This window comes from Aptenodytes patagonicus, chromosome 5, assembly GCF_965638725.1.
Source record: "Aptenodytes patagonicus chromosome 5, bAptPat1.pri.cur, whole genome shotgun sequence".
Lineage (NCBI taxonomy): Eukaryota > Metazoa > Chordata > Aves > Sphenisciformes > Spheniscidae > Aptenodytes > Aptenodytes patagonicus.
This window is the reverse complement of record NC_134953.1, coordinates 23,287,129-23,314,490: the sequence shown is the minus strand read 5'-3', so window position 1 is coordinate 23,314,490 and position 27,362 is coordinate 23,287,129. Positions and strand designations below refer to the sequence as shown.

The 27,362-nt window shown below is 43.8% G+C and overlaps 2 protein-coding genes across 10 annotated transcripts in view; one reads left to right on the top strand and one right to left on the bottom strand.

Moving 5' to 3' along the window:
• Window positions 1-1,194, top strand: part of NRAP (nebulin related anchoring protein) — a 54,091-nt gene extending 52,897 nt beyond the window's left edge. For all 7 annotated transcript variants that reach the window (XM_076339048.1, XM_076339053.1, XM_076339052.1 and 4 more), the window contains one exon: window positions 774-1,194. In XM_076339048.1, the coding sequence (XP_076195163.1) occupies window positions 774-875 (102 nt within the window). In that variant the 3' untranslated portion in view covers window positions 876-1,194. The remainder of the gene's footprint in view (window positions 1-773) is intronic.
• Window positions 264-24,713, bottom strand: HABP2 (hyaluronan binding protein 2). 3 transcript variants are annotated; one of them, XM_076339055.1, is made up of 14 exons: window positions 24,591-24,713; window positions 16,314-16,350; window positions 11,095-11,244; window positions 9,874-9,984; window positions 9,306-9,422; window positions 8,793-8,912; window positions 7,625-7,796; window positions 7,090-7,184; window positions 6,714-6,960; window positions 5,697-5,839; window positions 5,213-5,347; window positions 3,558-3,703; window positions 2,457-2,657; window positions 264-833 (listed from the first exon to the last, which is right to left on the bottom strand). In XM_076339055.1, the coding sequence occupies exons 1-13, from the start codon at window positions 24,657-24,659 to the stop codon at window positions 2,481-2,483; spliced, it is 1,719 nt and encodes a 572-aa protein (XP_076195170.1). In that variant the 5' UTR covers window positions 24,660-24,713; the 3' UTR covers window positions 264-833; window positions 2,457-2,480. The 3 variants fall into 3 exon arrangements, with proteins under 3 accessions (XP_076195170.1, XP_076195171.1, XP_076195172.1); XM_076339056.1 differs by having other exon boundaries at window positions 11,116-11,244; XM_076339057.1 differs by having other exon boundaries at window positions 9,874-9,981; window positions 11,116-11,244.
• Between the last annotated feature and the right edge of the window lie 2,649 nt (window positions 24,714-27,362).

Sequence of the window (27,362 nt, the reverse complement as noted above, 5' to 3'; positions counted from 1 at the left end):
CCTAACAGTATAATGTGTGCTGTGGGAGGCTCCCCAGTACTGCGGGAGGCTTTTTGCAAAGGGGGAGTGCTCCAGCCTCCTCCATCTCTGTCCAGCCCAAGATGCAAGAAATTACAAGCTGGGATCTTCCAGGTTTTCCTTCTCCCTGCCTCCACAGGGATGACTCCCAATCTGGTGTCCCAGCAGAAGAGAGCAAAAGTCCGTACAGGGAGTTTGTAGACCCTACAGTTAGGAAGCATTAAGTTACAATAAAAGAGAAGCTCTGCACTTTAAATACTTGTTTCATTTAAGTTTTAACTTTGGCAACAAGTCAAACAATAAGCCAGCCCAAGAGAAACAGGACATATCCATGATTCACATTCCCGTCTGAAAAGTTACTCAGGAAATAAATTATAACTGTGGTTGAGGAATGCAGGCAGTATCTTCTTAAGTCCTACATATGATAATGATCTGATGGTCCCAGGGAAATCTACAGGTGTGCAATCCCTCTGGAACTTGCTGGTTTGCTCTTTATTTAGGGCTCAGATTAGAAATTAGGACTTGAGCACATTCAGTCCTTCGATATGTGTAGTATCTAACTTACACGAATGGCTCCGTTTTTTGCACTTTTCCATTGTAGAGATTTGCTCAGTGCAGAGCAGTAATTCAGATTTTGCTCATTTGATTGCCACTTGAGGTAATTTTTAATATACAAATATTTTTATAGCATAATTGTTAAAACCTTCTCCTGTCCACTGGCTGTCCTCACAATTTAGTTGGGCTTGATTTAACAGGACCAGTTGGAGATGGAAGGATCTCAGCAGGTCACAGTCAACCCTGATGCTTCAGAAATTCTGCAAGTCAAGAGAAGGAAAATGCAGCTGTATCAGAAGTAAACAAAAACATGACATAACACAAATAGATTTTCATCTTTTCCTGCAAATCCTGTAGCTTTTCCAGTTTTCTGGGAAGAACAATAGATGGCATCTAAGAACTTTTTGTTTTAAAAAGCAACCTAAACATTGCATTTATAACATCTTTCTATTTTTGTGTGGATATTTTATCACTGTATGTATTACAGAATCTGATATTTATTAAAAGCTGTAAATGAAATTAGTACTAGGTGACTGGCAGGCTCAGCTTTGTACTACAGATGAATGAACCTGATGGGTAGAATATAAAATAATTTGTAATGAATAAATTGGATGAATCTTATTCCACACTTGTAATCTTTGGAGATTTTTATGTTCTTGGATTATTGGCACCATTGACCTAAGAGAATACAAAAGCGTGATTCAGGTGGTTTAACAGATGAACAAGACAAAGGCCAGTGGAAGCAAAGTTATCTTTGACTAACCAAGGGCATGCCTTTTAGCAGACATCAGAGAATTTGTTCTTGATTAACAGGATGTATTCAGATCACAATTAGTTCTTCAGCCTTTTTCAAATCTTCCAAAGCAAAAAATCAGAATTAGTTTGTTAGAAATTATGGCAATAGGGGTAGCTATTGATAGATTAGGTAGCTGCTTAGAGGAGGTTGTAAACCCTGGAATTCAGATGAAAAGGACATTACTATTTTAACGAATTGACTCTTCACAAATATGTCTATTCTTTATATCCTGATTTAATACCAATCCCCTGTTTTTCAAATTTCTGTATAGGGTTGCAGAATCATTGGGAAAAAATATACAATTTGACTTGCAAAACTTGTGAAAACCCAAGAATTATCCAATAGCTTTAGACCCGTTTTTTAAATGGTATTTAATATCCCCTACATCTCACTGGTATGAATTGAAGTTAAGCCCATATATACTATTGTAGATCTGGAGCATAATAAGTAATTATCCTTTAATCAGGAATAAAGTGGCTAATTCTAATAGTGATTTTTTTTGCTTTTTCAATCTGGAATGCATCACTGATGGAATTTGTGGTTATTTGCCCTACAGATGTGCTTTTAAAAATAATTCTCCTGCCTGATCCTCCCTCCTCAGATAATTCCAATGGCCGCAGTCTTGAAAACATAGGTACATGATGATTTTTATGTATGTGAAAAACGGCACTGGCTTTAGGAGCGCACACCAATAGCTTTGAGGTGTCAGGGTCCGATGAGTGCAGAAAAAACACACCTTAGCCAGGGGCATGAAGGTAAGAGGGAAAGGGTGGCAGCAGCTGAACCTGCAGAATTTTCAGGGCTTGAAAAGCAAAACTGGAAATATTGGCAAGTGTGGTTCTGATTGATTTGGGGCAGAACTGGAGTTGCTTTGCTTTCTGATCTGTTTTGCCTACAAAATGTGGGCTTATTTCAAAGACCCCAACAGGAAAACTGTCACTGACGTTCTAGCAAATACTCTAAGGCTATTTTCAAGATGGTGATGAAGGATGCCCCATGTAGGCCATGAGGAAATATCAATAACGTTTTTGGTTGAAGAGAAGGCATTTGGGGAAATGATAAAAATAAGTAAATATCTCAAGCTTACCATTTGTCATTCCAAAGCTGTCTCCTAATGAAGTGACCTTGACTCAGACCGAATTTTGGATTTAATCCAACTGAGAAATGTTGTCACCTGGGTATAAACTCCTGGCTTGTTTTTTAACCCACACCCATCACCCCAGCTCACAAGGCCATATACATAGTAGGAGCCATTTTCTACACAAGTTAGTGGGCCTCCGGAGTCTCCCTGATGAGAAAAAGCACACATGTTCAAAACATGAAGCAAAATGTTAACCAAAATAAGAATGCTCCTCTCCCATTGTAAGACTTTGAAGCTGTAATGATGTTTTTTTCCTATGGGATGTATCATCAGATGCTGCTCAGTTCCTGAATAGACTTGCAGTTCTGGAACCAGGTCAAATGATACCAAACTTTTTGGATGTAAGTTTTTGTTTGTTCAAGTCTGTGACATATATCTGACAAGGTCACATGAAATTTCCCAGGCATGAAATTACCAGGCATTCAGAGCCTGAGCTCAGAAAAGTAAAGATGTGATCCTTGGCATAAATGAAAGCACTTGATCTCTCCCACACCCCTCAAAATAACTTTATTCTGAGCTGGTTGGTCTCATTTTTTGTTTTATTGGTGATTTCTATTGCAAAGTATGCTTGCAGTGGTAGTTTGCACCTCAGGAAGCATTGTTCAAACTCTGCCCTATCTTACAACAGTATAAATATGAACCTGCTTCACATTTGTACTAGCTGTAATGAAAAGAAATATCAGTCCTGACTTTCCCTGCAAGTCTTAGCTCTGATAGTGAAAATCAGATTAGAATTGGTGCTCATAGCAGAGGCCATAATAAAATTGAGAGAAAAAAGGCAAGTTTTCAGGTTATTATGACAAACTGTCTCAGAAGCCAAACTTCCCAGGCTAGTCTCTAGCTTCCATAGATCTGCCTGTGGCTGACAGTGACAACATTAGCTCTAGGGATATACATCTCAAACTGTACTGAAGAAAGACGATGGCTGTTGAAATACACTGATGGGAGAAAAAGATACATATGCAGCACCCTGCCAAAGCTATTACTCTGCACAGCCTGACTATTTACACAAAAAATTAGTGTTCAAATACAGAAAAAGCAACAGACCTGACAAGAATCGGCTCTGGGTCTCTGAAGATTTCCTGCACAAAACATGCTTTCATCCAGTATGTGATCGTATGATCTGGGTGCATTGCATTTCCTTTGCGAAATCAGCTTGACATTGGCATCTAACAGCTGACGGGATACTTCATCTACAGGATGTGCACCAAAAAAATGGCGTCACCTTCCTCCCAATCCTGTTACATGTTGTCTTTGTTCAAAATAGGAGCTTGCTTGCCATTTGGATAGGAAAGGGGAAGAGCAGGGGGGATGCATGGGCTAGCCTGGGAAGAAACGAAGTATCTATCATCTGAAATGATAAGGGTTAGAGTTGGAGCCCGGAAGCTTCACTCAGGACACTGAGTTGTTGCCTGAACAAAAGCAAAGTCAGGTATTCAGAATTTGGGTCCAGTCAGCTCTACCCATGTAATCCAGCTTTTCAAAGGTGCTGGTTGTCTGCAGCTCCCGTGGGTCCCAATGGGACTTGGAGCTGCTCAGCACTTCTCAGACTGGTGCCATTAGATGTTTTAACACGCAGGCTAATGAAACAGTTGAAAACTGAAAATCATACAATATTTAAGGGCAATGATTAGTTATAGCGAATCTAAAGACATAACTTGACATCTAAAGGCAATAGCCAGAGTTTCAAAGCACTGCATCTGTAGATAATTAAAGGTGGTTTATAAGTTTGGTTCTGCTTGAGTTTCAGGAAATATTCCATTTCTGCAGTGATTTCCTGAAATGCTAATAATAGCTCTGCTCAAAGAAGGAGCCATCTAGTTTGAACACGTACAGGGTACTTGATATTCTTTGTTGGGGAAAAAAAAATTTTCCCCGCACCCTTTTTAAGAGAGACTTTTTATTTGGAACTTTTAAAAAATGTCCATTAAATTCTGTTGGTGCATTCTGATCAAATGAACACGCTTGTCTCTTGTGGACTTCAATGAGAATTACATCAGAAGGGAGAATTTGGTCCTATGTATCGCATCAGGCTGTATCAGTCACAAAGCACTAGGACACCTACTGCAGCCTCAGTGACACATTTTCCTTCTGTGGTTGCTTTACAGCAACACATCAATCAGAACATGAGAAAATGCATTTTTCAGAAAATTGCCATTATCTTTTTTTAAGCATAGTAATTTCTCCCCTTAGGATTTACCGCGGGCAAGAAAGGTTTTGGATAGAGCTGGTTGAACTTGAAAAGCTTTGGATTTTTTTTATTTTTTCAGCGCATCTGAAGATCCAGATGCTGCTTCTGAAAAGCTTTATCTGACCCAATGGGCTGGAAAACCATGTGAAAGTTCCCATCTTTCTTGGTCCTGTCTTGAAACACACAAACTGTACAATAGCCTCTCTCTTGATACCTTCTTGCTTCTATTGCTGGCTTCAGATGAAACCATGACATGGTGTGTCAGGTGATAAGCAAAAAAAATGCGTCGGGGATTTTTTCAGAACTCTGAAATGTTTGGTTGGTCTAGCAGTTGGAGATTTCTGCTAATGAGTAATTTCCAGGGCAGGGTTTTACCGTCCGTAGTTTTGAATTCCATGTCTTGGTTTCACTAAGTGCCTAGGTCTACATTTGGGTCTGGCAATTGCTACTGAAAGTACCAGCCCACCTTGCCATGGAAGTACCCACCAAAATCCAGCTAGCCCATAAATACCTGTCTCTGTTATGCCCCATCCAGAAATGAAGCAGTCAGTCCCAACAGGAAAGAAGAAATTAGGCAGACATGCTGTTTTCACATATTTCGTTTCCACTGCACAGTGACCATCAACTGGCTTCAATTTAAGTAGGGCTGGAGAGAAGATAAACAACAACAAAAAGTATTTTTAGCTAATTTTAATCCCTAACCATCATTATCAGTCTGTGACTCAACCATCTACAAAGCTGCATATACCTGACATGCTACTTGCACTACATGCTGGACCTGCCCCTATTTTTTTACCTCCTCCCACCAGTGACTTCTGCCTGCCCATCACAATTCACATCCCAAAGATTCAAATGGGTCTAAACCACAATTTGGCCTAATTATTTCCAGAATATAATCTCAATGGGAATTTTACACTGACTTTAGTTGGAGAGAAGCGCTTCAAACAACTGAGGTTGGAGGTGAGCCACATGAATATTCAATAAAAGGGATTTACCAATATCATTGTGTGGGACATCGTCCTTCTGTCTGTATTTGTAATGTACGATGATCTTCTCCACATCAAATATTTGCTCTTGACGCTCTCTCTTCTTGAGGTCTTGCTTTCCAAGGGCTACTTGGAGATTTTCTGCTGGTTGGCTGCAAAAAAAAAAGTAAATTACATGCAGACATTGTCTATCAGTGTTGGTGAAAATCTGCATCTTTAGTATCTGGAAGTCAAAATATTGCTTCCTGTTGTAGAGCATGGCCAGATTTCCTAAGATTGTTATAGGAGGGCTTAGTCAGGGAAGTGGTGGTGTTGGACAATACATATGCTCTTAACTTGTTGCAGTGATGAAATAAAATGATTTAAAGCTGCATGAATACTCTTTTCTTTGCATTTTGGGGCAGAGTAGCAGTGTGCACACAGTCTGTTACAGTGGCTGTGACGATGAGTGGTAACTCACAGAGCCATGGGAGTACAATTGCTTGCCATTGTCTGGGCATACTTAGAATCATCTGTGCTGGAATAATCTCCAGTGTGTAATTTACTAATTTCCAAGGATAGTGGTTTCCAACCTGTTCAACAAAAATGTTGAAGGAAATGTCATATTCTAAGCTAGCTGGCACATAAACAATTGAAAGCGAAATATTTTGGCTGTTGTGGAGATCTTAATTATGATGCAATATATGATGTTGCTTATGGTATCCCAATATCCCCTGAGGTTTTCATGGAGTCCTTCTTTCATACGTTGCAAAACTATGTTACTTTCCTCCTTTTTTCTTCTCACACAACTATTTTAACTTATTTTAGGTGAGTGGGGGATAAGTTTAATTTGTTATTCCAGCAAGCACCAATTTTAAGTACATGTATATTTTCATGTACGTGTTCATTTTTTCACATGTATGTTTTCCTTTCAATTTGATTCCCAGCAATCATTTGGATTGCAAATAATTTGGATTCCAAACTGTCTTTAATAACCATCCTGATTTTTATACGTTTATCTACCCTAGGCATAGGACATGCACATACTCAATGCAGTGCCCAGCAGTAAGAACCCAGCATGCTTTAATTAACACTCCACCACAGAAATGTCTGCTCCTTTTTGAAGCCTTTATCTGCAGAGATGCCATCCAGGGATGTTTGCCAGCTGTAGTCTTAGCTCCACCATAGATCCTCTTGAGTGTCCTTTGAATTTCTGGTTGTCCACATGTTTTGAATATTTCATTTGATCCAGGTGGGTCTGTTGGGCTGTCTGTTGGCCATGGGCTCTCTTCAGCTGCATTAGAAGAGACAGCAGACGTATAATGCAGAGGTAATATCAGACCAGAGGAGTTAAGTAACAGGGGGTCACCTGCTGCTCTGGACCATCTACACGCTGCCAAACAGCTCACTTCTAATTCTTTACCTGTTCCTGAGCAGGGTGAAATGTCACAGAAGTCCCATTCCACTTTGTGATTTTTTCCAGTGTAGCACCAGGGTTTTTCATCCTCATCGGGATTCCTGAAGGGAACAGTTGAGAGCATCAGCCAATGGGAATGGGGAAATCTCCACGAAACCAGCGAAGGAGCTGAGGATGCTTAGGGGAGCAGCCTCATGCTCCCATATGACAGCCAAACTTCCAAAGATACTCTTTCATAAGATTTGACAAAGAAGACGCCTGAGATGAGGGAGTGGGACTTCTGCCATTTTACTATCCCCATACCTATCTTAACCCTAAGAAAAATGAGGGACTGATTCGGGGAAATGAGGGCTGCTTCTGGAAGCCTTACATCAGCACAGTGACTTAGGGAAAGCACCTCTAACATCCTGGTATTTTATAGACAGGCAGTGTCTAGAAAGATGCGAGATCTTAACACCATCAGTTTGCCAAATTCATGAGCAGTTTGTCCTCAGTGCTCTCTTTGATATAGACCTTTACAGTTCCTTCTTCAAAATATTACCTGCAGAAGTTATGTTCACCAATGCCATAAGAGTCAGCATCCTCCATAAAGGCATTAATAGGGTAGTCCAAGAGAATATGGGAATTCCAGTGCAGGCAGGTCTTGCCATTCACTGCTTGGTTCACTCTTCCTCTGTACATAGAGGAGGCCTCTTCATAACAATCATCCAGTCCTGTAGGAAGACAATGCTGATATGAAAATGACTTTTGTGTTGTTCCTTGCCCAAAGTGGTTCCTCTTCCTTGCCCTACGTTCATTTTATGGAGGATCAGAAGGACCTACTGGGTCATGCAGTGATATCCCTTATCCTACATAGGCCAGAAATAAGAGTAATGTCCCAACATCTGTCCAGCTTGAAGCTTGATTGACTTCAAATGCCTGAAACCTCTTTGCAGGGTAAAGACCTAGCAGCTAAGAGGTGTCTTAATGCCAAAGCAGAATCTCTTCATCAGTTCTGAGCAAGAAATGGTATTGGCAGGATTAGACAGAAGTGGGCACAGAGCTGCTATCATGCTAGGGCAATGGATGTGCCAAAAGGAAGGTTGTGGGGTTGTGAACCTAACCTGTAGGTGAGGTGGAGGAAAAGTCACCTGCAATATGGAGCAGGTAGTGGTACATGGAGTTTGAAGTACAATCAACTTTTAAAAGAGAAAGAAACAAATCCTTCTCCTTGGAAACACGTGTGGGGTGTGGTGCTCATGGTGGTGCTGCAGAGGCAGAAGGCTCTCCATGCAGGCTGAGGTAATCCCATGCCCTTGGCCACCCATCTGTGTGTCAGTGGCTGTCCCCCCAGCCTGGGGAGTCACAGGCAACTGGACATGAATCTTCACTACATCAGCTTTCGGCTGTTTAAGGAAAGTCCGACGTTTCTTCTCCATGGGACATGTGCAACCTCTGGGAAATGTGTGCTCGCTCATTATATAACAGTGGGACCTTGCAGAAACACACTTAGAAAACTTCATTATGGGAACTGTTTTGAGGCCCTTTGCTGATGATGGCTGCAGAAGTCAGCCTCTTCCTCTGACACTCTCCCTGAGCAGGCCAGTGCCCCGGGTGCAGTCAGGTACTTGGTGCGATGACAGCATCAATAAGTCTGACTGCAGGGTGAAGCCAGCCCTTGGCTGTCTGGAGGCTTCACCCCTACCCTCTCCCCTGGAGCTGTGACATACCGATCTCACAGAATCTCCCTCTGAAAGGTTCGGGGCACTTGCAGGTGAATTTTGATCTGATTCTGTGCCGTATGCAGATACCTCCATTTTTGCACGGGTTTGGTCTGCACGGTGAAGATGCTGGCAACATGGAAAACACAGAACAGCCTTGTCACTCTGCTTGAACACGATACAGCCACTTGCATGCCCGATGGAAACTGGGGAGAGCTCCCACTTAGCCTGTTGGCTTCAAGTCCTTACGAATTCTTGAAAAACACTTATCACTGGGGGTGTCACCAGTGAGTGAACCACCACCCTGTAAATCAAGCATGACTCATCACTGACCAGCCCCACGGGTGGGAGCCATAGCAGACTCAGGCTGAATGACTGCGGCAGGACCACCCTCTGTGGTGGGCTGCATGTGATGTCCCACTGCTGACTGTCTGTGCTGAGGCGACCTTGCTGTGCTGTCCCCACCGCAATTCACTCTGCGCCCCGCTAAGCGGAAGCCTTTTCTGATGGGGCTGTGCTCACCTTGTTGGCAGTTGGGCATCATGTAGGGGTGATTGCAGCTGCACTGAAAATAAGGTGGGGTTAATGTAATCAGGCAGTCTCCCCCGCGGCACCTCTTCTCCAAACACATGTCCTTCACTGTGGAAAAAAGAGACACGAGGTACTCCATCAGCGTTTGTGTGTGCACAAGAGCTGTGCCCTCACAAGGATCATGGGAAGACACGCTTTCCCCTGATGCTCTGAGGAGGCTTTCATCTGTCTGGTGTGGACTTGGGATTTCCCTTCTTGTTCACATTATCTATGGGAAAAAATCTGCAGGACCGATGAGCAGCTCACCATTGCCCACCTGGCAGGGGATATAGGAGTGCTTTCTGCACACCTAAAGCTTATTTTACTGGATACCACTTTAGACAGACTTTGGTCTGGACAAGGAGCTAAGCATGAGACCTATGAACATGACTGCGGTGGGCTGTCAAAACCCTCACCTCAGCAAACAGTGTGTTTATAATGCCCTAATTCTATTGAGAGAGCTGTAACAATAACATTAGTTGCCAAAATAAGGAGTGTAAGTTAGCAGAAGAGCAATTACCTTTCTCGCACGTAGTCCCAGCATATGGCTTGGGGCAGAGACAGCTGAAGGTTCTTCCTCTGTTTTCACACCTACCGTTGTTCTTGCAGGGGTTGGAGGAGCATGGGTCTGCTAGGGTAAGGATGGAGATCTTTTAGTTTAACTTTCAGCTTCTCCACCTCCATCACTTGCTTTTTATTCTCACATTTTCTGGCTGCAGAAGGCTGCCTTCCTGGCCAGAGCATCCTGTGTAACAGGTACCGCATTTATGCATCAGCTTATCAGCTGCAGGAGCAGCTATGAATTGCTGCAGAGCCTATTGCAAGCTATAACAGCTCATGGCTTTGGGTCTGGAGCTCCTCAGCTCCCTTTGCCATGTCTATGATGGAGCTGTAACGGGGCAAGTCCCTTCCTTTGCTCAGGGCCAGATTTGCCTCTATGGCAGGAGCAGAAGCAGGTGCCTTAAGAGCCAGAGCTGGCCCTGGGCATCTGCTTTCATACACTTAGTGTGGAGGGGTCTGGATTTGGCATTGCCCTGGTTGCAACGTGGCACTAAATCTCCCCTGGAAAAGCCATCCACCACCATTATACTATATAATACCCCTGGGTGGCTATTGCTGCAAGGGAGCAGGCACCAGATGAGAGTCACCTGAGTGCTGCTCCTTACACCACGCTCAACGTCTCCACTCCAGTCCAGGCTGCCAGGAGCAATTGGTGTTGGGGACAGCCGCATACCAGCTCTGCTTTCTTTGTAGCAGGGGATAACCCAGGGGATGTTACAGGCAACTTCCCTGTCTGTCCTCTTGTGTTCCCTGAGCAATCTCAAGGATTCTTTCCTGATCTCCAGAAGTTTGGCAAAACAGAAAAAGAAAAGAAAAGAAAAACTCTGCAACTGAGAAAAAAGAAAAAAAAAAGGAAACCTGCTCTGCATTTGGTTCCCAGCATAAATACAGAACATATATCCCATGAAAACAGCAATTACATCTTACAGTGTCTATAGACAAATAAGCCTGTGCTTTTTTGTAGTAGCAATCAGAAGTGTTCTGCATGATCAGAACCCATCCTGTGAAACCCAGAGATAAAACACAGGCTCCTTACAAGAGAAATACAAAGGAGAACACTGCAAACAATCCTCCTAACTCATCCCTTTGATGCAGGCATTTTGAGAGCAGGCTGGCAGCCGAGGCCTGCCACACTCACACTGCAAGCACAGGGTTGGGATTTTACCCCTTCCTTGCCTACCTGCCCACCCCTCAGAGGTACCTTTTCTGGTATCGCTGTAGCCAAAATATGCCTCAAACCAGTCAGGGTCCTCTGAGGGCTGCTGCTGGAGGAAGGGATCCTGCTCCGGTTGTGTGTACTCATCGTAGTACTCATAGTTGTCAGCCTCGTCTGCAGGGAGGGGTGAGAAGAGGGTAGAAGAAGAGAGGAATTAAAACTTCTAGAAGCAGAGAAGGTATGTAAGAATTTATTCCCTGGGATGGACAGTCCTTTTCTCCTTCAGCTCATTTGGGATGCCAGTGGGTCTAGAGATTGCATCATCCTGAGGACCAAAGGTGCCGTTCAGGTCTTCCTTGGTGTGGGCAGAGCTCACCCAGCGCCTGGCATGGCCACCCCTGAGCACCGCTGGCCCCAGCTCTGCCCTTGCTGCTGCTCCTGGAGGGCGCTGGGGCTCTGGCTGCTTAGCCGGCTCCTGCGGTGGCAGCTGGGATGCCCTGGAGGGGACGCAGGTGGGGGGGCTTTGCAGGCATGGGCATGAGCCCCCTGTGCAGCACCACAGCCAGGGGAGATGCTGATGGCTGTTGCCAGCACAGTGAGAAAAGGAGATCTGGATTCCTACAAGAAGGGGTTTTCTTTCTCCAGCTGCTTGGATCACCAGCATCACCACTGCTGCAGCGTGAGGCAAGACCTTCACTGTTGCACAGGTGCCTGCTGTGTGTGGGGACACAGAAACCCATTTGGAGGGAAATCGGAGGGGAGCGATGGCCCGAGGCACCTGCACACTTATGTGGCTCCCTGTCCACAAAACCCCTTTCGAGGAGCGAGGGCCTGGCACAGCAGACACGTGCTGAAAAGCCCATCCTTGTCTCAGCGGAGCCTGCAGCCTCCCAGCAGCCAGCATCATCCCTGGGAGCCTGTTGCCGGCGGGACCTGCAGCTTTGCCTGCTTGCGTTTGGGGGGGCCGGTTGATTAAAGCAGGCTGGCAGCTCCTTGCACAGGTATGGCTGCTGCCGGTGGAAGGCACTCCGGTGTTTCAAAGACAAGCTATGGTAATGAGCAAAGCTAAGCTTCGTACAGAGACATTTTAAAAAGCTCTCCCCTAGGGCCGGACCGATGGCCCCATGGATAATGCTCTGCCTTGAACTGATTATCGACTGCATTATCTTAGTTTTCTCTCCTCATTCATTCACTTGCAGCCTTTATCTTTATTCTTTCTTTGCTTCTGGGAAAAAAAAAAGAAATTCCACTTTTGTACAATGGGTGTTTTATATTTCATATTAAAATAGAACTGTCTTTTTTTCTTCTTTTTTTTTCCTACATGCCAACTCTCGTTTCTCACCAAAAAAAAAAAAAAAAGAGGAAAGTTTCACCTCATTTATTGCCATGTCAAGTCAAGACTCCTTTTCCTCAGCTCATTATTTCCACAGGAGCTAAGTCTCGACAGTGTGCAAGTGTTGCAGAAGTGTGTGCCTTGCTGAGGAACAGAAGGATCTCACTGGAAGATAAGGACATTGTCTACAGTGAACAAAATTAAATTTAATGTGATGTAGTTAAGAAAGGAAAACAAAAAGAGGGTTTTGCCTGAAATGCAGCCTGCAAGCTCACTTTGTCGGAGGGGAGATTTTGCAAGCGGACTTGAGTTTGAGGGAATTGTCTGAAGGAGTCTGATTTTGTTTCCCCTGTTTATTTTCAAAATCTTAGTGGGGAATGTTGGCTTTTATTCCACAGATGCTTTAAAGAAGTATTCTGAAAGGTAGCCCTTTGTATAGAAAAGATACACCTGTTAAAATTTATGAAGGATGAACAGGGGAGTTACGGCTGCCAAAAGCAGACTGCAAACACGCCCAGCATGCTTTAGAGAGGCTGGTGAGGGCTCTCTTGAGTTGACAGAGGGAAAACAAGTGCTCCAAATGAGCACAAATAGCTAAGCCATTGTAGAAGCATCTACCATGATTTTTAAACCAACTGCTCAGTGTAAGTATGGTGTTAAGAAATGATGATACTGTCACTTCAGTTTGTTACATTGGCATCATTTCTTAGCAATGGATTAATCGTTTATTAACAACACTTATGAAATTACTTGTTGACCTATTGTGGACTATTTTAAGTGCATCTCTGCAGTAAAACCCAAGTTGGCCAAGATGCAATTCAAGTTTTGCAAGACGTCTGCTTCTAGCAGCTCTGCGAGGTGGAGGAGCACAAACCCCTGTTTGCACTGATGGGGCAGATGACCCCGGGCAGTTTTGGGACAGGCTAATACACACCTGAGGCCAGGTTGGCACCCAGCAGCCCTCGAGGAGGGCACTTTCAGGTGGCCAGAGCTGAAGTTGAGTGGGCAGCACCGAGCAACCCCCCATGGGCTGGCAATTGCCATTAAGTGGGACTTTATGACCAAGCCGTTGAGTTAAGGGCACATGCAGAAAGGGCTCGGAAAACATCAGCAAACCCTTTTGGGTACGCTGGCCCCCCGTGTGAATAGTGGGAGTCAAGGCACTGAGCTGCCTGGTCGGGAGACCAGCCAAAGTGACGTGAGAGTGCAGCCGATCCGAGAAATCACCAGCTTCCCTGCTTTCTCCATTTACATCCCTCTTTATGAAACTGTGTAACAGAAATAGCTTCTATGGGTCAGGTGAGTGATGCTTCCCATCTCCCAGCTACTCCGTGTCCTCCCCAGCCACACAAAGCAGTGAAAAACAAAGAATAGAAAACCCTGACTTGGGTACATGACATCAAACTAAAAGATGTCTTCTTATTTATCATTGCTTCGACACTAAATAACTATTTGGTTTCCACATCTCTTATTTAAGAAGTGCTCCCATTCCATTTTTTTAATTATTCATAACAAGCCATAGGTTTAGTAAAGCAAAAACAACAGTTTTTTTTATCTGAGCACATAATTAATGCACAAAGTCTGATACACTGGTTGATTTAAACATATTACTAAATCAGAGTGTTCATTCTTTGTAAGTGCTGGAAAACCTTAACATGCTTAAAAAAAGCAGTGATCTGACATTTGTCACTGAAATGTGACTATTACATGAAATTAAATTAGACATCCTGCATGCAAATTTTCAAAGAATAACTTTCCTCTGTGTAGTACAAAAAAATCCCCCCATAATTGATAGGCAGAGATTGACTTTTAAAGCTTCAAATCAGCTTTGAGGTCTGGGTGATCTTTTAAACTGTTCAAGCTTTCATCTGCAGTTTTTCACATTGCCAAGACCTGTCAATCAAGCGATGGATTTCTGATCAATATCCCCTTGTTCATTAGCTTACACGGGCTCTCTCTTATGGAGAGAACAGATACCCCAATGCCGGCAGTCACACTGTTTTCAAAACCTTCGCTGGATCAAGTCATGACTAATGTTCTGAGTGGGAAAGTGATGCATTAGGATGCCATCGAGTGACCTGAATTGCGAGGTAACTTTGTTGGACTGCAGTTGTCAAGATGAGTGATGTGCAAAGTTAAAGCCTATTGCCAACACGCATCAAGAGTGCCAGAAAGTACCCAGCGTTTATTCAAGCTCTCTGAACCTCTGGGGATTGACTGAAATCTGGCCTAATTTAAGCAGGATGAGCTTTCCTGCCACCTTTCTAAATACTTTTTGTCTCCAGCTCTGAGAATAATGTAGTGTTATTTTTATGAGGCTGACAACCTGACTGTATTTTAAATAATGAGATGCCCCCCATTTAATTCTGCAGAGATGAGACCTCAGGGTATTTCCTCCTTTCCACGTGGGCTGTGGCTGGGAGTATCTGCGGCTTCAGAAAGAAATTGCAAAAGAATTGAGAGCAGCAAGCCTTTCAAATAGCTTTGTGGCTGTTACTTAAAAGCAGTTTTGCAGTGCCTTTTCCTTAGAGGGATGGGCACTGGGTGAAGGTGGCCGATGACGGCTGAAGGAGCGGGGACTCGCAGGAGGATAGGGAGCGGGAGATTGCAGGGACAGTGGAGGGACAGAGGTAAGGACCATAAAGCATAGGGAGAGGGAATGAATTAAGAAACTGTGAAAGCTCCGCCACTGAAAAGCAAATCAGCCGGTTTACAAAAGGCTTGTGTGTAAAGCCTGAAGCCAGGTGCACGGCTCTGTGGTCAAATACTTGCAGAAGCTAAATACTGAGCTCAGATCCATGAATGATTTGGAAATTTGTTTTCCACACACATCGTGTTAGAAGAGCAACATTGATTTGGGTAAAGAAGCAGTGCTGTATGAGCTACAAGGCTGCTGGACTCGCAGGTTTGACCTGGAAGCCAAAATGCCACTGGAACGAATAGGAATGTGGCTGAATAATGAGTGCATAGTAAAAACCACACTCTTTTTTTTGCAGGAAAAGGAGCAAAATTAATTTAATACTTTATTAGCTATAAGTTATAAACTCAGACCTAAGAGCCACTGAAATCAAGAAAAGGAGGAGCAGGGCTTACCCACAAAAATACTAAACTTAGCAATAAAACCATAATCCTCTACGTGGACCAAGTAGGCTGTAAAAGGATGTAAAAATCCTCACACAATATCTACAGATCCTCACACCACATTCATCACAGCTTTTCTCTTATTAACATCTTTATGCTACATAACTTTCAACAATTTTTACTTGCATGAGCTTATAAACACTTTTTGAACTTTCTTGCACTTTGGACAAAACCTTGCAGAAATAAGTTCCACAGTTAGTTGTATGCTGCAAGGGAAAGTTAGCCTTCATTTATTTGACCTTCAATTTGCACGCACAGATAGACTCTTTGCTTATCGTTCTGTGAGGTTTGCAGCCCAGCACCATGACTTCTTCTCCAGCCCATGACCCACTGTGTCACCCATGGGTCCCCAAAGTTGTGTTGAGCACACGAGGCCACAGAGTAGCAGAAAGTCCTGGCTTGGGAAAGAGCTGTGAATTGCAGGTGCAGTCTAGGAGTACCCCATGATCAGCTTCAAATTGGTACAGCTGCTGTGCCTCTGTTTTGGGCTCCAGTGTGCCCGACATGCTCCTGGCTGGCACCCGATGAAGTGTTGTCTCCTGCACTGACACAGAGCACATGTGGAGGTCTGAAAGTGCGTACCATATTACTTGTCCAAAGTCAAACAGACTTTCTACTTGATCACAGGCCTTATTTTAAGCTCAGCAAAGCTGTGCATGAAGTTAGTAAAACCCAGCGCTGGGCACTAGCGAAGGCTCTTGATGGACCAGGTCACCAGCCTCTCAGTTTTGTATGCAGAAGTCAAAATGAAGGAATGGAAACCACTTACCATTCAGCAGGTCGGCCAGGAAGAAGAAATGGGAAGCCTGCAATAGATAAAAAAGGGCAGAGAGTCAGTTTCTGGAAAAACAAAAGCTAGCACGGAGCTTGGCTTACGGCACAAAGTTTCTGTTTGCCCCCAGTGCTGGACATCCAGATAAGCTCGTTACCCACTTTGGAGCTAACTGGGCTGGATTTTAAGAGCTTTTTCAAAATGTCTAACAAAATGTCTTAAAACTCCCACTGTTCCCAACAACCCACGTGGGAGCTCTGGCTTTTCTGAGCATCCAGCCCAAGTCACTGGGCTGGTGTGCTTTGGGAAAAAAGTTAAATTGCCTCTTTGCTTATTAAGTGACTGCGCACTGACTATTTGTCTAACTCCTCTGAGATACGGACAGAGGCCACGCTCCAGCCGGCTGCCAAAGCAGGAGGCTGGGATGTGCTCGGGCAGGGCAGACCGGAGTTTGGGCAGCGTGGCACGGCCTGGGAGCCTGCACCTGGTGCAGCCAGTGGGATCTGGACCTCTGAGCTGGAAGGCTGTCAACAGCCTTTGGATGGAGGAGAACATTTCTGGCACTTCCCGTGAGGAAATGCCATGTGTCCGACCTCCGACGTGGGGCTCCAGCTGTTCCTGTTCGGCTCATGATCAAGGGCAAGCGACAAAAGGGAACAGAAGAAGAAGGAAAACAGCTCTCAGCCTTTGAAGAGTGTGAGTGAGGCTTGTCTGAAGGGAGATGCACTGACTCCACACCGGGACGCATCCCCTGTGTGAAGATTTCAGCTCGCTTTCCCTCTTGCTCTAAATCCCAGCTGCAGACAGGATTACCTGCCTGTGACGAGAATACGTGTGCTAACAGTGGGTGTAAAGAAGGAGATTTGGAGCTGTTATTCTTCACCCCTCCCATGATTTGCCAGAAGAAAACGTATTTCCAAACAATTTAACACTCATAATCAAGACAGTATACATACACACACTCTAACATATGATTACTATGTGCACGTATGCATTGCTACAATTAACTGTAAATATACGCCCTGTTTAGTTGTGCATTATATATAGAAATGGTATATAGAAGAAAGACATACTCAGCTAACACTGGTTGTGACTAAGAACGGATGAATCAGAAGCAATGAATAAGAAACAGGACAAAAAAAGCTCAGAATTCACATTTGCGAATATTATCTGGAATATATAAATGAGTTTTTGCTTCAGGCACATTTGCGTCCCTCTTGTGTTTGAGCCAGGGAGAACAGACACTCCAGCGCTCCCTTTCCCACTGACTTTAATGAGAGCGATGTCCCCTGAACTGCTCAGTGGAGCCCCTTTCCAGGTGCACTTAAGTGAGCCACACACATACATAACTAAATCCTTTGCAGCTGGAAGGACACACACGCTCACACAATTGCCCCTCCTGAATGAGAGCAGAGATGACAGTAAATGAGAAGGTTGTAAAAGCTCTACCCTTGGTGTGTATGTTTCTCGAGTGCAGGTACAGGGTTCGTCAGATCCTTTGCCAGACCCTGGATGCAATGGAGACTGTAGCAGGAAAAGGTCTAATTGCTCCATTTGCAATTAGTGGTAGCATTCATCCATAAACACAGACCAAAACAAACCCTGCAAGTGTACTCCTTTCTTCTGAAGGAACAGGTGAAACAAAAAGAACAAGGAAGCAGCAACGGGAGCAGGATGAAGCAAGAAACATTTCGTCTCCTTCCCCAGCTCTCTGCGGTGCCCTGTTGTGCTGTTTGCCTGATGGGGTTGGAAAGGGTTTGGAGGCAGAAGGTTTTGACTCAGCGAGGCTGCCCCTGCATTCGGGGCAGCTCTTTGCACCACACTGGAATGCCAGAGGGTTTCAGCCCAGGCTGAGTGAGGTGCAGGACGTGACTGCATCATGCTCTTCTGTGCCTCAGTTTCCCCCAGCTGTAGAGCAGAGATGATTGATAGTCTCACAATGCCCAAGGGGATGGCTCACACACCAAGAAAAGAAGATGAGAGACCTAGCACTTTGCTACTCTACTTTCTTTTCCAGGTCACATACCTACCCCTCCCGTCCAAGCACTCCTCCATGCACAGAGCTGACTGTGAAAGAACAGATACCCTAAACTGTCTCTTGCAATAAACTGGTGCTCTATAAAATGTGCAGGTTTCCAGTAACATCCTTCAGAGCAGGCAGTGGCTTGTACTCTGGGGTGGCTGAGTCCCAAATTTTGATTCCTGATTTTGGATGAAAGCCTCTACCTGCTGCCACAGTACAAATGTTACTGGGAACAAAAGCTCCTGGAGCCCCGGCATGGAGAGTCCAAGAGTTAAACGCAGTCTTTACCGTAAGGCTCCGGTGTCCCGTTTTGTCCTGGAATTTTTTTCCCCTCATGCGCCTGTCACAAGCTGCAGCTGCGGAGCCACAGGGGACAAAAACCCAGGCAGAGCTGACCTCACAGCATCGAGACTTTTCTCCTCCCTTCTAAGGTCCACTGGACCACTCGCCAGACCACACTGGTTTTGAAGCATTTTCACCCCCGTTAGCCAGCACAGGGCCAAGTTTTAGCCTTTTGACTCCCTGCATGAAGGGAGTGATGGTGTGCAGCAGTGGAGGGAGAAGCACTCGCCTCCTTCCCTCCTGCCCGCTTGAGCTCGCCCTTTCCTCCGTGCCATGAGGGGCTGTGGGATGCAGGATGTGGGATGTAGGATGCAAGATGTGGGATGTGGGATGCAGAAGGAAGCTGTTAGAAGGGGGGCACAGGTTAGGGGCTGCAGGGTGGGGGGGCTGCAGGATGGGGGCTGCAGGAGGGGGTACAGGCAGGGGCAGTGAAGGCAGGGCCTCCTGCCTGCAGTGCCGTATTTGCTCATGGCCAGCAGAGGAGGATCTTGTCCTTCCGACGAGGTGCAATACAGAGCCCAACCAGGAGCAGGATTCAAACAAAAGGAATTACGGGGGGGAGAGAAGAGATTAGGCTGTGGGGCTGGTTTCACCAGTCAGTCTCCTTGCTGCAGCTCGACACCGATACTTCGTGCGCTCTCTCAAGAGGGAATAAAATCGCTGGATCCTGTTCATAGCAGGTCCGCAGAGACGGGGGACGAAGCTGGAAGAATTTGCGGAGAGCAATTTTAAATTTTATTACTTTAGGCTCATAAAAAAGAAACCCTGCAAAAAAAAAAAAAATCTGGGAGAGATATTTTATATGGGTACCGGTGCATTGTTGAGTGTGGAGCCGATTACCTTTATAGGGCTCCTAGAAAAAATGGTGGAAAAATGGCTGAAATTCAAAATATCCTAATTTCACCTGACCTTTGTTGTCATCATCATTGTAATGATTAGCACTTCACCAAAGCTCTTCCTCCAAAGAACCGTCAAAACTTTGCTAATTAGGCTTTGTACCAAGGTTAAACACTGCAGATACATGATACTCTCCATTTTTCCATTTCAGCTCCTCAAGAAAGAGAGTCTAATGAAATGTAATAGATTTCAAACAGTAATGCCAGAACCATGAGCTTTCTTGGTCTCAGGACAGACTGCTACAGCTCTTTCTCAGACAAAAACGTCCAGTTAATCTCTGGCGATTCTTCCTGACTAAAGCCCCAAATTCAAGGGAAATTATTTACAGCTGCCAAGGGCATTCTGCAGTTGAACTGTTTATTGTGTCTCAGGTACCTTTGCTACCCCTTATTACAATCAAAATGAATAATTAAAACACAAAAGCAGGTGGAGAAACAGGCAGCACAAAGGCGACAACCCAGGGTTAGGCTGTGAATTTACATGTGTGCAAACCAGAAGTAATTCCAGAGAAAACTGTAGCTACTCAAGCTGATGTGACAGCCTAGCAAGAGGGATGCAAACTACCTCTACACATACACACACTTTGCAACAAAGCACTACAGGAGTGCAAACATTAGACTGCATTGGTAGGAATTGGCCTATTCACTTAATTGCACTAAAAGTTGTGCAAATTCTCCTGCAACTTGCCGCGAAGTGGCCTCCATGGCAGAAAAACAAGTATTACCCCTTTCATTTGTTCTTCTGTGCAGTCACAGCTTTGCAGCCGAGAAGGAGGTCGGATGGGGATGAACTGGAGAACGAGGATGGATATTTGATCAACTTCCATCCATGACTGACATAAGGCATGAAGAAGCCATGAGGGCAGACACAACTACTGCCTTTTCGTAGTGAACCCCTTGATCCCGCTGACAGCTCTCAGTGGGAACCTTTGTCTGGGCTTCTTGCCAAAGGAGGAGGGAATCGACAGTTCTGATGCTCTTACAATCGGCCAGATTTTTGCCTGCAACCATCTTGGGTAGTGACAGTCTTTGAACTTCAAGGGAAAGTGGCTTTTCCAGCAATGACATTGTATTTCTCAGCCAAGGCCATGGCTGCAGTATAATGAAAGCAGGGCATATTATCATCTGGAGCACACATGCAACATGTTGTATTTTTAGCCTGGGAAACCATTCTCTGAAAGGATTCCACCAAAACCTCAGAGTTCTTCACCTCTCTGCTAGCAAGACATCTGCCTCCACACTGAACAGCAATGTGTGCTTCAGAGTAAATGGCATGTTCCTTATCGACTGGTCCCTGGGTACCCAGAGAAGTTTACATTTAAAGCCTTTATTTGGCTGATTATTCAGTTGTGAACCTTTCCCATGGTAGCACCTGATACAAAAACCACGGGGATCCAGGAAAAAAGCAACAGCCCCTGGAGGTGCTGCTGAAAACGGTTTGGTTCTCTGCACAGGAGTTACCTGCTCCTGTTTTCCAAGAGATCAAAGTTTCCAAGTTAATCTTTGCACTGTGAGAGATGGCCTGGTAGCAGCTGGCTGTTTTTAAAGTTGCTCACTGGTGGATGAGGTGTGCTTGTGCTCCCAGGTGGAAAACGGGGTCAGCCTTGGATGCCACAGCAAGGGGAAGCTACAAAATCTGTTTCATGGGGACTGCAGGAGCCAGCCTTGTCACACTAACACAAGTGTGCTGCACTATCAAACGCTTTTGCAGCCGGTGCCGGGAATGCAGGTTATACTGCTAGACTTAAAGCTTATGCAAAGTCATTAAGTCCTTTTAGTTACAAGGGATATCAACCTGCACGCTTCAGGGCATAAGCTGATTGCCTTCAGGGGTCAGCGAGGAACACTTCCCTCTCTGAGAGCACGGTGCACAATTAGCTGGGGGCGCTCCCAAGGCTTTGTTGCTTTCCTGCTGCATCAGGCAAATTTAGGCGAGCACTGCAGAAGGGCATTAATACACCTGATGGGCCACCAATTGAGATGGGCTTGACAGCATTCACCTCTCTTTGCAGTGATCGGTTCGCGACGCAATGGAGCATGAAGCCCTCACGTGAGTGGTGCGGCATTGGAGAGAGGTGAGGGGAGCAGAAGTGGGAGTTTAACACAGGAATAGATCCGTCGGTGGATAGAAAAAGATGTCAGACAGACTTCACTTTGGGACACCCTGAAATGTTGGTCTCCAAGCACCTGAGGCAAGGAAAGACCTGTACTGCTGGTAACAGCTTCCTATCCGCTGGGGGCCAGCCAGGAGATAGGCACTGATGTAAGTTTTCTTTGCAATTGTTTGATCTTAATGTGAGACTTTAATCCTTCCCTTTCTGCTACTAAGTGCACTTGGTTATTGGACTGGGCATGGCTAGTGACTTCAAAACACTTTCTATCACAACTAAACACACATCAATTTTTTGAAGTTCCAAAATATTCAGTGAAGACACACCTCTGCTTCTCTGACTCCTGCATTTCTTCCTCTCTGCTGCCAGGGGTGCTGAGTTTGGAGGGAACACTGATACAAGGAAAAAAGCCTGATCTGAACATCTGCTGATTTAAAAATCACCTTTTTTTTCCTGCAAGCATGTGCTGAAGCACTTTAGAGTGTTGTTAAATGGGAGCTGCAGGTTGGTGTATGAGCAGCTCCATCACCAGAGTGCTGTGGGACCCAAATTGGTCTCGTCCTCTTGCAGATTTCTTTAGCCCAACTCAGCACAATGTTTAAGCATACCATTTAAATCTATGTGTATTTCAGAAAAGTTGCTTGAATACAAGACCAAGTCAGGGAGGATAGGCAGCTTAGTTGCTGTGTCTGAATGTCGATAAAACCTGCTGCAGCAGAGCTCTTTGGATTTCTTTTTGGCAAAGTAAGGAATACTTAACAATACAACACCTTATGGCAGGCACATTTCTACTACAGTATCTTGCTGAGGAAAAGCATATTGATTTCTCCAAAAGCTCCTGTTCATACAATGCTGATGTGTGTATCAATGAGGACCTACTGTAATTAAAATAAAAAAAAAAAAAACAAACCCAACTTGAGAAGACCTGTCATGTCTGAAGATAATCTTTGGTGCAGTTGCATCATATATGCTAAAATAAAGGACCAAATTTTGTTCTCACTTGCACCCATCATGCAGCTTCCTGCCTTTTATGGAAATAGTTTGGATTCATGCAGGTGAAATCAGTTTCTCTTCAGGTAATATGAAAAATTGAATGGAAATTTTTGCCTTAGCATCCTGCTCCAAACCCGCCAGATCCATGAATGGCCGAGTGCTTTCCTGTTCTCTTTTGACTGACTTAATACGAGCTGCTGCCTAAATCTGCATTTGACTTCTGCTATATTTCACCAATAACACTTATTAATCAGTGATACTTACAAAAACTCCTAAAACCGGATTTGAATAAAAATGAGAGTGATGAAGATAGATAGCTCTGGGAAAGGGTGGAAATAGGAATTTAAGGATGTTTTCCACAGTTTCAGCAAAGTGCAAAGTCTATTCTTTTTTCATTCAAAGTATTTCAGTGTAACTTTTTCTTTGGAACAAATCATTAAGGCAAAAATGTCCTCTCATAACACGTTTGTCATGCAATGGTCACATCATGGCGACTCATTCCCCTCTTTTTTTTCTGGGATCCATGCCAAGTGCTAAGCCAAAAAACCTTGTTATATTAATTATGAAGAAAAAACATGTTTTATTAAAAACTAGCCTGCTGAATATTCTGTCGTGCTGCTTTTCAGTGACAGCAGAATTGCTTTTGCATTTTAGAAATGTTAATGAATTTTCAGGGGCGGGGGGAGATATACACTACATTTTCCATAGCAATATTTAAAGCAAAGTCAGATTAGGATTGTCAAAGCTAATGAATGAATCTAACAGGACTAGCTAAGAAAAATCTGTGCAAGACTTTGTGTTGTCTAAGAATGCGCCTACATCTTCCTCACTGAGTGTAAATTAACACAATCAACTCATTATGAGCTTATTTATATTAGATTGGGTTCCCTCAATGTCTGTAAAACTGGCGTTGAACTACCCTAGAACTGATCCCCCCAGTAAGCTGCCACATGTACCGGTGGATCAAGTATGCCGTATCCACTGTTGTCAGTGGATAGACAGTCCCGATGATACACTAATTAATAAATACCCTATTGTGTTGTAAAAATCACTGATCGTAAATTCACGGAGCTCTTCAAAAAGATCTATAACCCCTTAAAACGCCTTACTATATATTTTTTCTAAAGGACTCAATTTAAACATGTCAACATCTGAAATTTTGTAACGCATTTCAGTAAATATGAACCTGCACGCATAGGAACCATCATTAAGAAAGTAGAGATTTGAAGGAACCTCAAATTCCTTCATAAGAAAATCTACTTGATTGCAGTGCTTGGAGGAACAAAAGAAATGTTTTTAAAACTGACTTTTAACTTTGCTTTGACTACAAGTCATTCTTTCAGTCTTCTTTAAAGAAGAGATGAATAGATTTGGGAAAGTATATCAAGCTCTGCCGGAGCAGGGCTCTGGCCATCTCTAGCTGTACTGAACATTTTGCCGTTAACCTTCCTTCCACGTTAGCAGCAATGATAATTCAGCCATCCAAAACATATGGCCGGGGTAAATTTTACCTTTGACGAAAGAGCTTGCAAAACTGCCAACCCAGCGCATACCCCTGACCTGTTTAGTCTTGATATCTAGTCTCTTCAGCGTGCTGGTGAGCAGACCATGCTGCAGCCCAGTGGTTTGGAGCATCGCTCAGCACCCAGGGCTGGGGGAACGACTGCACTCCCCACCGCACACCCCAGGGAGCAGGGTGGCCACCGAGAGCACCCAGACGGGCCATTCCTTGTCACTGTAGACATCTGCTCCAAAAAACCATGGAGCTTCCCTCTTATGCAGCATTTACTTGGGCACCTCACTGTCCTGAAATGTGGATACTCAGCTAAATGCTCCAGCTGCCTGGGAAGGGCTCAGCAAGGAGCAGAACTGGCACGTGGCAAGAAAAGTAATATAAAAACATACTCACACACAAATGGGTGTTCCCTAGGAGAATGACCAGTGGAAGAACCTGAAGGGTCAAAATACCGTTAACCATCCTTATGCTCGTTTTTTCTTGAAATTAGATTTTTCTTCTTGCCTACGTTTTTTCAGACAAGCTGCAATCATTTGAGGGTGAGCTAATTCAGTGCAAATAATTAACCATGCTTCAAATATTGTTTAATGTTCAACAGATTGCCCTGATCAAATAAGTGCATCCTGTCCAGATAATCATTGCATTGACCACTGGTAAATGTTTCCAATCAGTAAGTATCAAAGGTGGGAATAGTATAAATTAACAATGAAACAAAGTGTTTTCCTCGTATTAGAATTATTTTTCGACTATTATTGTCAGTTGACAAAAAGTGTGAATCAGACTTATTTCTCTCCCTTCCACCTGAAAAAATAGTGGAGATCTAGTTAGAAAATGAAAGATTTTTAAAAACATCAACATGTGTTTTTTATTATTGTCTAGATTTCAAACATCAAGGTTCATGTTCTCAAGCATTTGTCCAAAAATGTGGGAACCTGGAATCCTTTTTTTAATAAAAATTGAAATTCTTGAGTAACCCCCAGTCTCCAGAAGCTGAAACATTTGTAACAACAGTAGCAACTGAGGAAATCATGATATTATTGCAAGAATAAACAACCCTCTATTGCGGAAATGCTGACAAACTTTTACTGATCAGATCTTGTTTGTGCTACATGTTATGAAAACAAGTGAAAAGACGTATTCTTTCTCCCAGATAGTTTAGAGCCTGAGTAGGAAGAAGGAAGAGGGTGATAGAAATACAGTGTTTTCAGATCACAGCCTAAAGTCCCTAGCAATATGTTTTCTCTATCGTTATAAAACAGTTAAATAGGATAGTGCCGAGCACATTACACAACACCAGGAGGAAAATTAATATGGTTGGTTGCTCAGGAGGACCTGAATAGTGTACAGTAAATAAAATTGAGGGGTGGGGTGTCCACATGATGAAATATAAGGAAGAAAACAGTGAGATCACAAGGCCTCATCATTTCCCATCCTGAATGGGATTTTCTGGTGAAAAAGATAAGATGTGAGCACTTGATTACAGGCTCTGTGACAAGTGCTGAAATTTGGATGTCAGGGAACCTTATTTCTGATGATTCCTCACTTTGGAGCCTCAACATTCTAAAGGAGATATCATACGTCAAAAAATACACAAAGAATTTAGGTATGCTAATCATGCCACACGAGCATAATCTAATCAGGTGCCTACAAGCAAAACATGTTTGAGATTTAGAATGTTGGTGGTCACACATACAAGTTTAAGAGATACCAGATTCTTTAACTGGTTAGAAAGACAGCAAGATAAGATAAAAGGAGTTAGATAACGCACGACTTTATGTAATGTGTCCTTGAGTAAGCTGATTTGCACTGAATTTTAATAGAGCCCTGATTCATCAAATCTCAAACAGAATTAAGGTATGGACTGGATCCTAATAACATCATGCTTTATATCCATGAAAGATAAATTAAAGGATGCAAAACTGCTATTGACAAACATTGATTATATGTACTTTGATGGACTTTGAAGTTGTGCCAGATGCATCTTGTCAGCCTCCAAAGTTTTCTTTTAAATCTCATTGCATAAGGATTTTACTTTTTAATTTTTTTTTCCTCAGCCTCTTTGATCAAGAAAAAATGTAGATCATATTTGCGTGATGCTATTTCCTATGCATTTTATTTAGATATGCCCTTGTGCACAGCTCGTGATATGTAAAAAACATTATGTGGCACGTAGTCATCTTACCCTGTTATCCTGGGTGTTATTTAACACTTAATTGACCTTCTCAAGCTGCTGAGTGAAATCTCGCCATGTGCAGAGGGCTAGCACAACGCTCATGTCTTTTTGTGCCACATAAATCTACAGAATAAGATGCAAGGCTGGTCTTTCTTTGTTCCCAGGAGAATTTTGACAGGTGAGAATATTCCATGGATCCATTTCATTCTGCCCCTCTGTCCATAGCAAAGCAGTCCTCATGTCAGACCCTATGGAAAGGCAAAAAGGCAAACCTGCTTGCAACTTCTGCTGATTTTAAAAGATGGACTAAAGTTTAAACAAGTGAAACTCCTTCTTCCTCTTTCCTATATGTGGAAATGTCTTCTCAGCAGGGAGCTTCAAGAAACTGAAAAGAAGTTTTGGAGCCATTTTGATTCTTAAAAGTTGTGAGCCCACATATAACATCTTGCTTTCCTTGTCCATCAGGATATGGCCAAGCCTTTCAGGGCATGGGAGTGCATAAAGTATGTTGCTGTGCATGGCAAAAGCCTTCAAAGGTGGTGCATGATTTGGGTGCAGATGTTCTTTTTTGGGAATGGACCCATTCTCTACATCTCCAAGCCCATCTTAGTCATGCTGGCTTGCTCATCAGACATGAAGCACTTCTCTGTGACAGTCTAGGTATTTCCAAACAATAGATACAGAGAAAAAATTAGAGAACTATCAAATCCTTTTAAATTGAGAATAAATAGATGAAAATAACTTTTTTAAGTACTGGATCAGAACTGTGGTGGATTGGGGGGGGTTCTGCACAGCTGTCTATACTGCCTTGAACAAATTGTTTACTCTCAGAATTTCTTCGCTGCTTCCCACCTGAAGAGCGTGGATAGTAACTTCTCTTCTTTCACTGTGTTGCCTGTTTAGATAATAAACTAGTCTGGCTCAGTATTTTTTCCTATATTAATGAGCAGCTCCAGGCACAAGAGGTGCCCCATCCTGGCTGTCATGTCTAG